Source organism: Aphelocoma coerulescens, unplaced genomic scaffold, assembly GCF_041296385.1.
Source record: "Aphelocoma coerulescens isolate FSJ_1873_10779 unplaced genomic scaffold, UR_Acoe_1.0 HiC_scaffold_363, whole genome shotgun sequence".
In the NCBI taxonomy this organism is placed as follows: domain Eukaryota; kingdom Metazoa; phylum Chordata; class Aves; order Passeriformes; family Corvidae; genus Aphelocoma; species Aphelocoma coerulescens.
The window spans coordinates 19,873-34,388 of NW_027183706.1; the positions used below are offsets into that span (position 1 = coordinate 19,873).

The window sequence follows — 14,516 nt, forward strand, 5'->3', positions numbered from 1 at the left end:
AGCGCCGCTCTACCCCCCCGAGTCCTCCCGCCTCTGTGGCCCCGCGGTCCTCCAGGAGTTTTCCCGCCCTTTTCGCAGCGCGCGAAGCCGTGAGGGGAAGGGGGGGGGCGGAACGGAGGACGGGGCACAATTAAATATTTGGGGGGGATTAATTAACGTTTCTCGCTAATTAAGCCCCAAACGAGCCACTCTGAGGGTTTCCAGCGGGTTTATTGGTCCAGCGACACCCCCCCAGTTCTTCCCAGTGCTCCCAGTTCAGCCCAGTAAGCGGCCGTACTCGGCCAGGGCGGAGGATTTCTTCACCCCGTCCCAGATGCGGGCGGCGTAGTGGAACCTGCGACCAGTGTGGACCAGTGTGGACCAGTATGGACCAGTATGGACCAGTACGGACGAGTACAGGTCAGATACGTCCTCCCAGTTACCCCCAAGCCCCCTCCCAGTTCACTCCAGTTACCCCCAAACCCCCTCCCAGTTCCTCCCAGTTACCCCCAAACCCCCTCCCAGTCCCTCCCAGTGCCCCCAAACCCCTCCCAGTCCCTCCCAGTTACCCCCAAACCCCCTCCCAGTCCCTCCCAGTTACCCCCAAACCCCCTCCCAGTCCCTCCCAGTGCCCCCAAACCCCTCCCAGTCCCTCCCAGTTACCCCCAAACCCCCTCCCAGTCGCTCCCAGTGCCCCCAGACCCCCTCCCAGTTCCTCCCAGTGCCCCCCAAACCCCTCCCAGTCGCTCCCAGTGCCCCCAATCCCCTCCCAGTTACCCCCAATCCCCTCCCAGTTGCTCCCAGTGCCCCCAGACCCCTTCCCAGTCCCTCCCAGTTCCTCCCAGTGCCCCCCAAACCCCTCCCAGTTCCTCCCAGTTCCTCCCAGTGCCCCCCAAACCCCCTCCCAGTTCCTCCCAGTTACCCCCAATCCCCTCCCAGTCGCTCCCAGTGCCCCCAAACCCCCTCCCAATTACCCCCAAACCCCTCCCAGTTCCTCCCAGTGCCCCCAAACCCCCTCCCAGTGCCCCCAATCCCCTCCCAGTTGCTTCCAGTGCCCCCAGACCCCCTCCCAGTGCCCCCAAACCCCCTCCCAGTGCCCCCAATCCCCTCCCAGTTGCTTCCAGTGCCCCCAGACCCCCTCCCAGTGCCCCCCAAACCCCCTCCCAGTCCCTCCCAGTTCTTCCCAGTGCCCCCAAACCCCCTCCCAGTTACCCCCAAACCCCCTCCCAGTCCCTCCCGGTGCCCCCAAACCCCCTCCCAGTCCCTCCCAGTGCCCCCAAACCCCCTCCCAGTCCCTCCCAGCGCCCCCCAACCCCCTCCCAGTCTCACCAGTTGCGCTCGGTCAGGAGGCTGTGGGATAACTGGGAGCGGGCGGCCGCCAGGACCCTCCCCCGCAGCCGGGCCAGGAGCCCCCCGATGCCCCCCCGGCCCCGGAACGGGGGCAGGGCCGGGAACAGAGCCCCTCCCCCACCTGGGAGGGACGCACGGGGGTTACTGGGAGCACTGGGATGGACTGGGAGGGACTGGGATGGACTGGGAGGGACTGGGAGAGAGCGGGAGCTACTGGGAAAGGGTTTTGGGGGGGCTGGGAGGCAGATTGGGGGGTATTTGGGGGGACTGGGATGTACTGGGAGAGACTGGGATGTACTGGGAGGGACTGGGATGGACTGGGAGGGACTGGGAGAGAGCGAGAGCTACTGGGAAAGGGTTTTGGGGGGGCTGGGAGGCAGACTGGGGGATATTTGGGGGGACTGGGATGTACTGGGAGAGGGTTTAGGGGGAACTGGGAGGGTTCGGGGAGGGACTGGGAGGGGCTGGGATGTACTGGGAGGGACTGGGAGGAACTGGGGTATACTGGGAGGGACTGGGATGTACTGGGAGGGAACTGGGATGTACTGGGAGGGGACTGGGATGGGACTGGGATGTACTGGGAGGGACTGGGATGTACTGGGAGGGACTGGGATGGACTGGGAGGGATTGGGATGTACTGGGAGGGACTGGGATGGACTGGGAGAGGGTTTAGGAGGAACTGGGAGGGTGTTGGGGCCTTTAATGGGGGCTCGGGGAGGGACTGGGATGGACTGGGAGGGACTGGGATGTACTGGGAGGGACTGGGATGTACTGAGATATACTGGGAGGGACTAGGATGGTTTGGGAGGGAACTGGGATGGACTGGGAGGGGATTTGGGGGGAACTGGGAGGGGACTGGGATGGGACTGGGATGTACTGGGAAGGACTGGGATGGGCTGGGAAGGACTGGGAGGGACTGGGAGAGACTGGGATGGACTGGGAAGGAGTTTAGGGGGTGCTGGGGGGGGGTCCCCTGGGGGTTACTGGTCCATACTGGTTTATACTAATCCATACTGGTTTATACCAGTCCATACCACTTTATACCAGTCCATACTGGTCCGTACTGGTTTATACTGGTTTATACTGGTCCGTACTGGTGCCTCACCTGCCCGGGGCAGGGCGTCCTCGGCCTCGTCCTCCAAGGGCGGCAGCAGGAACAGATTGACCTCGGCCTCGGGGGGGGCCGGGGGGGCCCCCGAATTGCCCGGGAGCAGCTCCCGCATGGAGAGCGACCCTAAAAACCCCAAACGGCCCCAAAATTCACCCCAAAATTCACCTGGGAACCCCAAAATCCTCCCCAAAATTCACCTGGGAACCCCAAAATTCACCTGGGAACCCCAAAATCCTCCCCAAAATTCACCTGGGAACCCCAAAATCCTCCCCAAAATTCACCTGGGAACCCCAAAATTCATCTGGGAACCCCGAAATCCTCCCCAAAATTCACCTGGGAACCCCAAAATTCACCTGGGAACCCCGAAATTCACCCCAAAATTCACCTGGGAACCCCAAAATCCTCCCCAAAATTCACCTGGGAACCCCAAAATTCACCTGGGAACCCCAAAATCCTCCCCAAAATTCACCTGGGAACCCCAAAATTCACCTGGGAACCCCGAAATCCTCCCCAAAATTCACCTGGGAACCCCAAAATTCATCTGGGAACCCCGAAATTCACCTGGGAACCCCAAAATCCTCCCCAAAATTCACCTGGGAACCCCAAAATTCACCTGGGAACCCCAAAATCCTCCCCAAAATTCACCTGGGAACCCCAAAATTCATCTGGGAACCCCAAAATTCACCCGGGAGCCCCAAAATCCTCCCCAAAATTCACCTGGGAACCCCAAAATCCTCCCCAAATTCACCTGGGAACCCCGAAATGTCCCCAAAATTCACCTGGGAACCCCGAAATTCACCTGGGAACCCCAAAATTCACCTGGGAACCCCGAAATTCACCTGGGAACCCCAAAATTCACCCGGGAACCCCAAAATGTCCCCCAAAATTCACCCGGGAGCCCCAAAATCCTCCCCAAATTCACCTGGGAACCCCGAAATTCACCCGGGAGCCCCAAACTGTCCCCGAAATTCACCCGGGAGCCCCAAAATGTCCCCAAAATTCACCTGGGAACCCCGAAATTCACCTGGGAACCCCAAAATCCTCCCCAAAATTCACCCAGGAACTCCAAAATATCCCCAAAATTCACCTGGGAACCCGAAAATTCACCTGGGAGCCCCAAAATTCACCTGGGAGCCCCAAAATCCCCCCAAAATTCACCTGGGAACCCCAAAATTCACCTGGGAACCCCAAAATGTCCCCAAAATTCACCCGGGAGCCCCAAAATTCACCTGGGAGCCCCAAAATCCCCCCAAAATTCACCTGGGAACCCCAAAATTCACCTGGGAACCCCGAAATCCTCCCCAAAATTCACCTGGGAACCCCAAAATTCACCTGGGAACCCCGAAATTCACCTGGGAACCCCAAAATCCTCCCCAAAATTCACCTGGGAGCCCCAAAATTCACCCGGGAACCCCGAAATGTCCCCAGAATTCACTTGGGAACCCCGAAATTCACCTGGGAACCCTGAAATTCACCCGAGAGCCCCAAAATGCCCCCCAAAATTCACCCGGGAGCCCCAAAATCCTCCCCAAATTCACCTGGGAACCCCGAAATTCACCCGGGAGCCCCAAAATGTCCCCAAAATTCACCTGGGAACCCCGAAATTCACCTGGGAACCCCAAAATCCTCCCCAAAATTCACCCAGGAACTCCAAAATATCCCCAAAATTCACCTGGGAACCCGAAAATTCACCTGGGAGCCCCAAAATTCACCTGGGAGCCCCAAAATCCCCCCAGAATTCACCTGGGAACCCCAAAATTCACCCCGGAACCCCAAATCCCCCTCCGGGCCCCCCCAAATCCCCCTCAGGCCCCCCAAATCCCCTTCAGGACCCCCAAAACCCCTTCAGGACCCCCCAAAACCCCTTCAGGACCCCCAAAACCCCTTCAGGACCCCCCAAATCCCCCTCAGGCCCCCCAAATCCCCTTCAGGACCCCCAAATCCCCTTCAGGACCCCCAAAACCCCTTCAGGACCCCCAAAACCCCCTCAGGACCCCCAAATCCCCTTTAGAACCCCCAAATCCCCCTCAGGGCCCCCCCAAATCCCCTTCAGGACCCCCAAATCCCCCTCAGGGCCCCCCCAAATCCCCCTCAGGGACCCCCCAAATCCCCCTCAGGGACCCCCCAAATCCCCTTCAGGACCCCCAAAACCCCTTAGGGACCCCCCAAATCCCCCTCAGGCCCCCCAAATCCCCTTCAGGACCCCCAAAACCCCTTCAGGACCCCCAAATCCCCTTCAGGACCCCCAAACCCCCTCAGGGACCCCCCAAATCCCCTTCAGGACCCCCAAAACCCCCTCAGGGCCCCCCCAAATCCCCTTCAGGACCCCCAAAACCCCCTCAGGGACCCCGAAACCCCTCAGGGCCCCCCCAAATCCCCTTGAGGACTCCCAGAACCCCTCAGGGCCCCCCCAAATCCCCTTCAGGACCCCCAAATCCCCCTCAGGGCCCCCTCAGGACCCCCCAAATCCCCCTCAGGCCCCCCAAATCCCCTTCAGGACCCCCAAAACCCCTTCAGGACCCCCAAATCCCCCTCAGGGACCCCCCAAATCCCCTTCAGGACCCCCAAAACCCCTTCAGGACCCCCAAATCCCCCTCAGGGACCCCCCAAATCCCCCCCGGCCCCCCGGCCGTACCCCGGTACTTGAGGCGGGAGTGCGCCATGAGCCGGCCCAGCACTCGCTGCATCTGCGCCAGGCGCCGTGGGGAGAAGCACTCGGGGGGCGCCCGGGTCTGCACGAACACTGGGGGGGCACACGGGGGTCACCGTGGGGCTGGGGGGCACTGGGAGGGCAGCTATGGGGCAGTTTGGGGCAGTTATGGGGCAGTTTGGGGCAGCTATGGGGCAGTTTGGGGCAGTTATGGGGCAGTTTGGGGCAGTTTGGGGCAGTTTGGGGCAGTTATGGGGTAGTTATAGGGCAGTTTGGGGCAGCTATGGGGCAGTTTGGGGCAGGTATGGGGCAGTTTGGGGCAGTTTGGGGCAGCTATGGGGCAGTTTGGGGCAGTTATGGGGCGGTTTGGGGCAGTTATGGGGCAGCTTGGGGCAGCTATGGGGCAGTTTGGGGCAGTTATGGGGCAGTTTGGGGCAGTTATGGGGCAGCTGGGCAGGTCTGTGGGGCAGGGTGTGTGGGATAAGGTCTGTGGGGAAGATCTATACGGCAGGATCTGTGGGGTAGATCTGTGGGGCAGGATCTATGGGGCAGATCTGTGGCACAGGATTTATGGGGCAGGATCTATAGGGCAGATCTATGGGGCAGGATCTGTGGGGCAGATCTATGGGGCAGGGTCTATGGGGCAGGATCTATAGGGCAGATCTATAGGGCAGGGTTTATGGGGCAGGATCTATGGCACAGGATCTATAGGGCAGGATCTGTAGGGCAGGATAGGGCAGGACCTATAAGGCAGATCTATGGGGCAGGATCCATAGGGCAGGGTCTATAGGGCACGGTCTATGGGGCAGATGTGTGGCACAGGATCTATGGGGCAGATCTATGGGGCAGATCTATGGGGCAGGGTCTATGGGGCAGGATCTGTAGGATAGCATCTATGGGCCAGATCTATAGGGCAGCATCTGTGGGGGGACACGATCTATGGGGCAGGATCTATGGGGCAGGATCTGTGGCACAGGATCTATGGGACAGGATCTATAGGGCAGATCTATGGGGCATATCTGTGGCACAGGATCTATAGGGCAGGATCTGTAGGACAAGATCTAAAGGGCAGGGTCTATGGGGCAGGATCTATAGGGCAGGGTCTATAGGGCACGGTCTATGGGGCAGATGTGTGGCACAGGATCTATGGGGCAGATCTATGGGGCAGGATCTGTAGGGCAGGATCTATGGGGCAGGATCTATAGGATAGCATCTATGGGCCAGATCTATAGGGCAGCATCTGTGGGGGAACAAGATCTATGGGGCAGGATCTATAGCACAGGATCTATGGGGCAGGATCCATAGGACAGGGTCTATAGGGCACGGTCTATGGGGCAGATGTGTGGCACAGGATCTATGGGTCAGATCTATGGGGCAGGATCTATGGGGCAGATCTATGGAGCAACATCTATAGGGCAGAATCTATGGGGCAGGATCCATGGGTCAGATCTATGGGGCAGGGTCTGTGGGGCAGATCTATGGGTCAGATCTATGGGGCAGGTTCTGTGGGTCAGATCTATAGCTCAGATCTATGGGGCAGGATCCATGGGTCAGATCTATGGGGCAGGGTCTATGGGTCAGATCTATGGGGCAGGATCTATGGGGCAGATCTATGGAGCAACATCTATAGGGCAGAATCTATGGGGCAGGATCTATGGGTCAGATCTATGGGGCAGGGTCTGTGGGGCAGATCTATGGGGCAGATCTATGGGGCAGATCTATGGGGCAGGGTCTGTGGGTCAGATCTATGGGGCAGGATCTGTGGGTCAGATCTATAGCTCAGATCTGTGGGGCAGGATCCGTGGGTCAGATCTATGGGGCAGGGTCTGTGGGTCAGATCTATAGCTCAGATCTGTGGGGCAGGATCCGTGGGTCAGATCTATGGGGCAGGGTCTGTGGGTCAGATCTATAGCTCAGATCTATGGGGCAGGATCCGTGGGTCAGATCTATGGGGCAGGGTCTGTGGGGCAGATCTATGGGGCAGATCTATGGGGCAGGGTCTGTGGGGCAGATCTATGGGGCAGATCTATGGGGCAGACGTGTGGGGCTCACCCAGGTGTGGGTAATACTCCGAGGGCTCCTCGGCGCCGGCCCCGCTCGAGTCGTGGCTCGGGGACGGCGTCGGCGGCTTCACCATCTCGGCCGTCTGCAGGAACCTGGGGGGCAGAGGCTGGGGGGCAGCTGGGGGGCAGCTATGGGGCGGTTATGGGGCGGTTTGGGGCGGTTTGGGGCAGTTATGGGGCAGTTTGGGGCAGTTATGGGGCAGTTTGGGGCGGTTTGGGGCAGTTATGGGGCAGTTATGGGGAAGTTTGGGGCAGTTTGGGGCAGTTTGGGGCGGTTTGGGGCAGTTATGGGGCGGTTTGGGGCAGTTATGGGGCAGTTATGGGGCAGTTTGGGGCAGTTTGGGGCAGTTATGGGGCAGTTATGGGGCGGTTTGGGGCAGTTATGGGGCAGTTTGGGGCAGTTTGGGGCAGTTATGGGGCGGTTATGGGGCGGTTTGGGGCGGTTATGGGGCAGTTATGGGGCGGTTTGGGGCAGTTTGGGGCAGTTATGGGGCAGTTTGGGGCAGTTTGGGGCAGTTATGGGGCAGTTATGGGGCAGTTTGGGGCAGTTATGGGGCAGTTTGGGGCGATTTGGGGCAGTTTGGGGCGGTTATGGGGCAGTTATGGGGCAGTTTGGGGCGGTTTGGGGCAGTTATGGGGCGGTTTGGGGCGGTTTGGGGCGGTTTGGGGCGGTTTGGGGCAGTTTGGGGCAGTTATGGGGCAGTTTGGGGCGGTTATGGGGCAGTTTGGGGCAGTTATGGGGCAGTTTGGGGCGGTTATGGGGCAGTTTGGGGCAGTTATGGGGCGGTTTGGGGCGGTTTGGGGCGGTTTGGGGCAGTTATGGGGCGGTTTGGGGCGGTTTGGGGCGGTTTGGGGCAGTTTGGGGCAGTTTGGGGTCAGTTTGGGGTCACTCCGGGGTCACTCCGGGGTCACTCAGGGTCACTCAGGGGTCACTCAAGGGTCACTCTGGGGTCACTCAAGGGTCACTCAGGGGTCACTCCGGGGTCACTCAGGGTCACTCGGGTCACTCAAGGGTCACTCCGGGGTCACTCAGGGGTCACTCAGGGGTCACTCAGGGTCACTCAAGGGTCACTCAGGGGTCACTCAGGGGTCACTCAGGGGTCACTCAGGGTCACTCAAGGGTCACTCAAGGGTCACTCAGAGGTCACTCAGGGGTCACTCAGGGGTCACTCAGGGTCACTCAAGGGTCACTCAAGGGTCACTCAGGGATCACTCAAGGGTCACTCCGGGGTCACTTAGGGGTCAGTTTGGGGTCACTCAGGGGTCACTCAGGGGTCACTCAGGGTCACTCAGGGGTCACTCAGGGTCACTCAGGGGTCACTCAAGGGTCACTCCGGGGTCACTTAGGGGTCAGTTTGGGGTCACTCAGGGGTCACTCGGGGTCACTCAAGGGTCACTCAGGGGTCACTCAGGGGTCACTCAAGGGTCACTCAGGGATTACTCAGGGGTCACTCCGGGGTCACTCAGGGGTCACTCAGCGGTCACTCAAGGGTCACTCCGGGGTCACTCAGGGGTCACTCAGGGGTCACTCAGGGGTCACTCAGGGTCACTCAAGGGTCACTCAAGGGTCACTCAGAGGTCACTCAGGGGTCACTCCGGGGTCACTTAGGGGTCACTCAGGGTCAGCCCCACCTGTAGAGCCCCAGGTCCGTGAACCAGTCCTGCACCAGCAGCACCACGTGGCACACGGTGAACAGGAAGGCGGCGATCTGCAGCGACTGGCGGCCCGCTCGTTAGCGCCGTCAGCGTAATTACCGCCTCATTTGCATAAACCACCCCCACCCCCCGGCCCCGCCCTCACCTGCGTCTCCACGTAGGCGTGGGGCAGCGCGAATTCCGGCGGCAGCTTCCGGTCGTTGTTGATCAGGTGATCCAGGTGGGCGGGGCTGAGGATGGGCTGGGGGGAGGGGTGGAGCCAAAGGGGGTGTGGTCAGTGGGAGGCCACGCCCACCCCCCTCCCGGTATGCTAATGAGGGGGCGGGGAAAGGGGGAGTTGATTAGTTGTGGTAATTGTGGGTAATTATGGTAATTGTGGGTAATTACGGTAGTTGAGGGGCGGTTACGGTAAAAAGGGTAAATACGGTAATTGAGGTAATTACGGTAAAAAGGGTAAATGCGGTAGTTGGGGTAATTACGGTAATTGGGGCAATTACGGTAATTGGGGTCACTATGGTAATTGGGGTAATTACGGTAAAAGGGGTAAATGCGGTAATTGGGGTAATTACGGTAACGGGGCTGAATATGGTAAGGGGGTAATTACGGTAATAGGAGTAATTACGGTAGTTGGGGTAATTACGGTAAAGAGGATAATTATGGTAATTGTGGGTAATTATGATAAATAGGGTAATTGCGGTAATTGGAGTAATTACGGTAAAGTGGGTAATTACGGTAGCTGTGGGGAATTACGGTATTTGTCGTAATTACGGTAATTGGGGTAATTACGGTAAAGAGGGCAATTGGGGTAGTTGTGTGTAATTACGGTAAACGGGGTAATTACTGTAATTGGGGTAAATACGGTAATTCTGGGTAATTACGGTAACTGTCATAATTACGGTAAAGGGGGTAATTACGGTAATTGGGGGTAAATATGGTAATTGTGGGTAATTACGATAGCTTGGGTAATTAGGGTAATTGGGGGTAATTACGGTAGCTCAAGTAATTACAGTAAAGGAGGTAATTGGGGTAATTACGGTAAAGGGGGTAAATACAGTAATTGTGGGTAATTATGCTAATTATAATTACAGTAAAGAGAGTAAATATGGTAAAGGGGGGTGGTTACGGTAAAGGGGGTAATTACGGTAATTGTGGGTAATTATGCTAATTGTCATAATTACGGTAAAGAGGGTAAATATGGTAAAGGGGGTAATTACGGTAATTGTGGGTAATTACGGTAACGGCGCAATTAGGGCAAACGGGGTAATTACAGCAATTATGGGGGCAATAATTACGTGGGGGCAATTACCGGGTGATTAGCGCCGAACACCCACTAATTAACAACAATTAAGGGCCAATCAGCGGCAGCCAGGTGGAACGGGTGGCGCAAATTCCCGTTAACGACCGGGTAATTACGGCTAATTAGAGGCAATTACTGGGGACAATCAGCGCTAATCCACGGGGTAATTACAGGGGCGATGAACGACCTAATCAGCCTGGCTAATTAGCACCACTCAGCGGCGGCTAATGAACCCTCACCGGGGGCGCTAATTGCCGCTATTTACCCCCAGTTAACCCCTTCGGCGCTGGGTTGGTTTTTTTTTTTTCCGCGGCCGTTAGCGCTAATTAGCGGCGCTGCGGGGGGGGAATGAGGACGAGCGGGGGGGTGGTTAATTGCAGGGGGGTGGTTAATTAGCGTTAATTACCTGGGTGTCCAGGAAGAGCACGCGCTCCTGCGTGACGAACAGGTCGATGCCGCCGGTCTGGGCCCCGCCCCGTTCCCGCAGCTCCGGCGGCTGCGGCCGGAACACGAACGAGCTGGGGGGGGGGAGGGGCGGTCAGGGACATCCCCCTCCCCCAGTGCTGCCCGGTATAGACCGGTATAGACTGGTATAGACCGGTATAAACCGGTATAGACCGGCATAGACCAGTATAGACCGGCATAGACCAGTATAGTCCCGTGTAACCGAGTATAGCCCAGTGCTGCCCGGTATAGACCGGTATAGACCGGTATAGAGCAGTATAAACCAGTATAGACCGGTATAGACCAGTATAGACCAGTGTAACCCAGTATAGACCAGTATAGACCAGTATAGAGCAGTATAAACCAGTATAGACCGGTATAGACCCGTATAGCCCCGTGTAACCCAGTATAGCCCAGTGCTGCCCGGTATAGACTGGTATAGACCAGTATCGATCAGTATAGACCAGTATAAACCAGTATAACCCAGTACAACCCAGACCCCTCCCAGTACAACCCAGTACAACCCAGTCCCTCCCAGTCCCCTCCCAATCCCCTCCCAGTCCCTCCCACTCCCTCCCAGTCCATCCCAGTCCCCCCCATTCCCCTCCCAGTCCCCCCCAATCCCCTCCCAGTCCCTCCCACTCCCTCCCAGTCCATCCCAGTCCCCCCCATTCCCCTCCCAGTCCCCCCCAATCCCCTCCCAGTCCCTCCCAATCCCCTCCCAGTCCCTCCCAGTCCCCCCCAATCCCCTCCCATTCCCCTCCCAGTCCCTCCCAATCCCCTCCCAGTCCCTCCCAGTCCCTCCCAGTCCCCCCCAATCCCCTCCCAGTCCCTCCCAGTCCCCCCCAATCCCCTCCCAGTCCCTCCCAATCCCCTCCCAGTCCCTCCCAGTCCCTCCCAGTCCCCTCCCAGTCCCTCCCAGTGCCCCCCCAGTACCGCGGGTCCTCCTCGGGCTGGTTCCCGGCCAGCAGCGACAGCACCGTGGATTTGCCGGTGCCCTGCAGGCCCAGCGCTCCCACCACCAGCACGTCCGTCTGCTCCAGCAGGAACTGGGAGCACTGGGAGTCACTGGGAGGCCTCGGGGGGGCCCCTCCCCCACCCCCCCGGGCCCCTCCCCCACCTCCAGGGCGCTGTCGCACCAGTTCATCTGCTCGTCCACCAGTTTGATACTGGTTTTCATCTTCTCGGGCGCCGCCAGCCGCGCCTGGGCCTGGGCGGCTGCGGGGGGGGGGGGGGGGGGGGGAGGAGCGGGGCCAGATCGGGACACGCCCACTTGGACACGCCCCTCCCCCCCGTGGTTTATCAGCCCTTGGCCCCGCCCACAGGTGTGACCACGCCCACACGGCTGGCCAATCACGGGGACCACGCCCACGGAGGCCACGCCCAGGTTTGGTTGCCACGCCCCCAAACCCCGCCCACTCCCCCTCCTTTAGTCCCGCCCACTCCGTAACCACGCCCCTTTTAGCCCCGCCCCCACACCAAACCCCGCCCACTCCCCTAATTTAGCCCCGCCCCACCACAACCACGCCCCTTTCGCCCCACCCCCACCAAACTTCCCCCACCTGCCCCGCCCAATTCCAGAGACCCCGCCCACCTTGGTCGCCACGCCCCCAAACCCCGCCCACTCCCCTAATTTAGCCCCGCCCATCATAACCACGCCCCTTTTAGCCCCGCCCCACCAAAACCACGCCCACCTGCCCCGCCCAATCCCAGCGACCACGCCCACTTTGGTCGCCACGCCCCCAAAACCCGCCCACTCCCCTAATTTAGCCCCACCCACCAAAACCACGCCCCTTTTAGCCCCGCCCACCAAAAATCACGCCCCTTTTAGCCCCGCCCCCACACCAAACCCCACCCACCTGCCCCACCCAGTCCCTGAGACCACGCCCAGGTTTGGTTGCCACGCCCCCAAACCCCGCCCACTCCCCTTATTTAGCCCCGCCCAACCAAAACCACGCCCCTTTTAGCCCCGCCCATTGTGCCGACCACACCCCAACCCCAAAACTCCGCCCACCTGTCCCACCCAATCTGAGGCCACGCCCACAGCGGCCACGCCCACCTTGGTTGCCACGCCCCAAACCCCGCCCACTCCCCTAATTTAGCCCTGCCCCACCACAACCACGCCCCTTTAGCCCCGCCCACCTGCCCCGCCCGATCCCAGCGACCACGCCCACCTTGCTTGCCACGCCCCCCACCCCGCCCAACCCACTTTAACCCCGCCCCCTCCACCACAACCACGCCCCATTTAGCCACGCCCACAATCCAGACCACACCCCAACCCCAAAACCACGCCCACCGCCCCGCCCAATCCCCGCGACCACGCCCACCTCAGTTCCCGCGCCCCAACCCCCCGCCCACTCCCCTCCTTTAACCCCGCCCCCTCCACCGTAACCACGCCCCTTTTAGCCCCACCCACTGCATCGACCACGCCCCCAATGCCCAAACCACGCCCACCGTGGTGGCCACGCCCCCCCCACCACGCCCCTTCTGGCCCCGCCCACTCACGGTCGAGCGCGGCGGGCGGGGCCAGCCCGCGGCTGTGCAGTTGATAGACAGGCTGGGTGGGGCGGGGCCCCTCCCTCTCCAGGGGCGGGGCCTGGCTCGGCCCCTCCCCCGCGGCCGCCGAGGCCCCGCCCCCTCCCCGCCCCTCCTCCCTCGGCTTCATCAGCACGATGGGCGGGGCCGGCGCGGGTGGGGGCGGGGCCTGCGCCGGCCCCGCCTTGGGCGCGGCCGGGGCTTGCTGCTGCTGCTGGCCCCAAAGGGAAAGTGACGTCAGAGGGCGTGGCCACAGCACGTGGGAAGGGGCCACGCCCCTTTTTTTTGGGGTTGGCCACGCCCCTTTTTGGGGTTGCCACGCCCCCCCCGGCTCACCCGCTCGGCCGGGGGCTTGGCCAGGATGATCGGGGTCTTCTGCAGGGTCCCCGCCGGCTCCTCCCCCACCTCCTGCGGGGACACGCCCACCACTCAGGCCACGCCCACCCTCATTAGAGCGCCGCAGGCCACGCCCACTACGATTCGGACACGCCCCCTCCTGCCCCACCCTTCCAAAAGCCACGCCCCCTCCCCGCCCATCCCACGTGCGGGCTGCTGTCAATCATCCCGAGGCCACGCCCCACCCCTCGTGCAGCTGTCAGTCATCCCGAGGCCACGCCCCACCCCTCCTGCAGCTGTCAATCATCCCTTGGCCACGCCCCACCCCTCGTGCAGCTGTCAATCATCCCGAGGCCACACCCCCACCCCTCGTGCAGCTGTCAATCATCCCGAGGCCACGCCCCATCCCTCGTGCAGCTGTCAATCATCCCTTGGCCATGCCCCACCCCTTGTGCAGCTGTCAATCATCCCTTGGCCACGCCCCACCTCTCATGCAGCTGTCAATCATCCCTTGGCCACGCCCCATCCCTCGTGCAGCTGTCAATCATCCCTTGGCCACGCCCCACCCCTCGTGCAGCTGTCAATCATCCCTTGGCCACGCCCCATCCCTCGTGCAGCTGTCAATCATCCCTTGGCCACGCCCCTCCCTTTGTGCAGCTGTCAATCATCCCTTGGCCACGCCCCTCCCTTTGTGCAGCTGTCAATCATCCCGGAAGCCACGCCCCCACGTGGCCACGCCCACCCCACCCCCCCAAGCCCCGCCCACCCTTCGCTCTCCGCCGCCTCCTTCCGGTTCCTTCTCGCGGTTCCAGCAGCGCCGCCGCGCGGCGGGGGCGGGGCTCTGCCCCGAGTCGGACATGGCGGCACCGGGAGGGTCCCCTCAGAGCCCCTGAGGGGGTCCCGGAGGGTCTCAGAGCCCCTGATGGGGTCCCGGGGGTCCCGGAGGTTCCTGAAGGGTTGCCGGAGGCTCCCGGGGGTCCCCGAGCCCCTGATGGGGTCCCGGAGGGTCCTGGAGGGTCCCCGAGCCCCTGAAGGGGTCCTGGAAGGTCCCGGAGGTTCCCGGGGGTGTCCGGGGGGTCCCGCAGCCCCTGAGGG

General features: G+C 60.9%; 1 protein-coding gene across 1 annotated transcript; it reads right to left on the bottom strand.

Moving 5' to 3' along the window:
- Positions 1-191: 191 nt before the first annotated feature.
- Positions 192-14,366, bottom strand: LOC138101618 (nonsense-mediated mRNA decay factor SMG9-like). Its single transcript, XM_068999386.1, has 13 exons — positions 14,188-14,366; positions 13,422-13,493; positions 13,056-13,296; positions 11,671-11,768; positions 11,487-11,599; positions 10,513-10,624; positions 8,955-9,050; positions 8,786-8,871; positions 7,143-7,246; positions 5,076-5,183; positions 2,435-2,563; positions 1,309-1,450; positions 192-334 (listed from the first exon to the last, which is right to left on the bottom strand). Exons 1-13 carry the CDS (start codon positions 14,278-14,280, stop codon positions 256-258), a joined length of 1,473 nt encoding a protein of 490 aa, XP_068855487.1. The 5' UTR covers positions 14,281-14,366; the 3' UTR covers positions 192-255.
- Between the last annotated feature and the right edge of the window lie 150 nt (positions 14,367-14,516).

Coding starts and splice junctions, on each gene's coding strand:
- LOC138101618 (XM_068999386.1), bottom strand. CDS start 14,280: ATGTCCGACTCGGGGCAGAGCCCCGCCCCCGCCGCGCGGCGGCGCTGC. Junction 13,494..14,187: donor GAGGCGGCGGAGAGCGAAGG/GTGGGCGGGGCT, acceptor GTGTCCCCGCAG/GAGGTGGGGGAGGAGCCGGC. Junction 11,769..13,055: donor CCCGCCCGCCGCGCTCGACC/GTGAGTGGGCGG, acceptor CCCCCCCCGCAG/CCGCCCAGGCCCAGGCGCGG.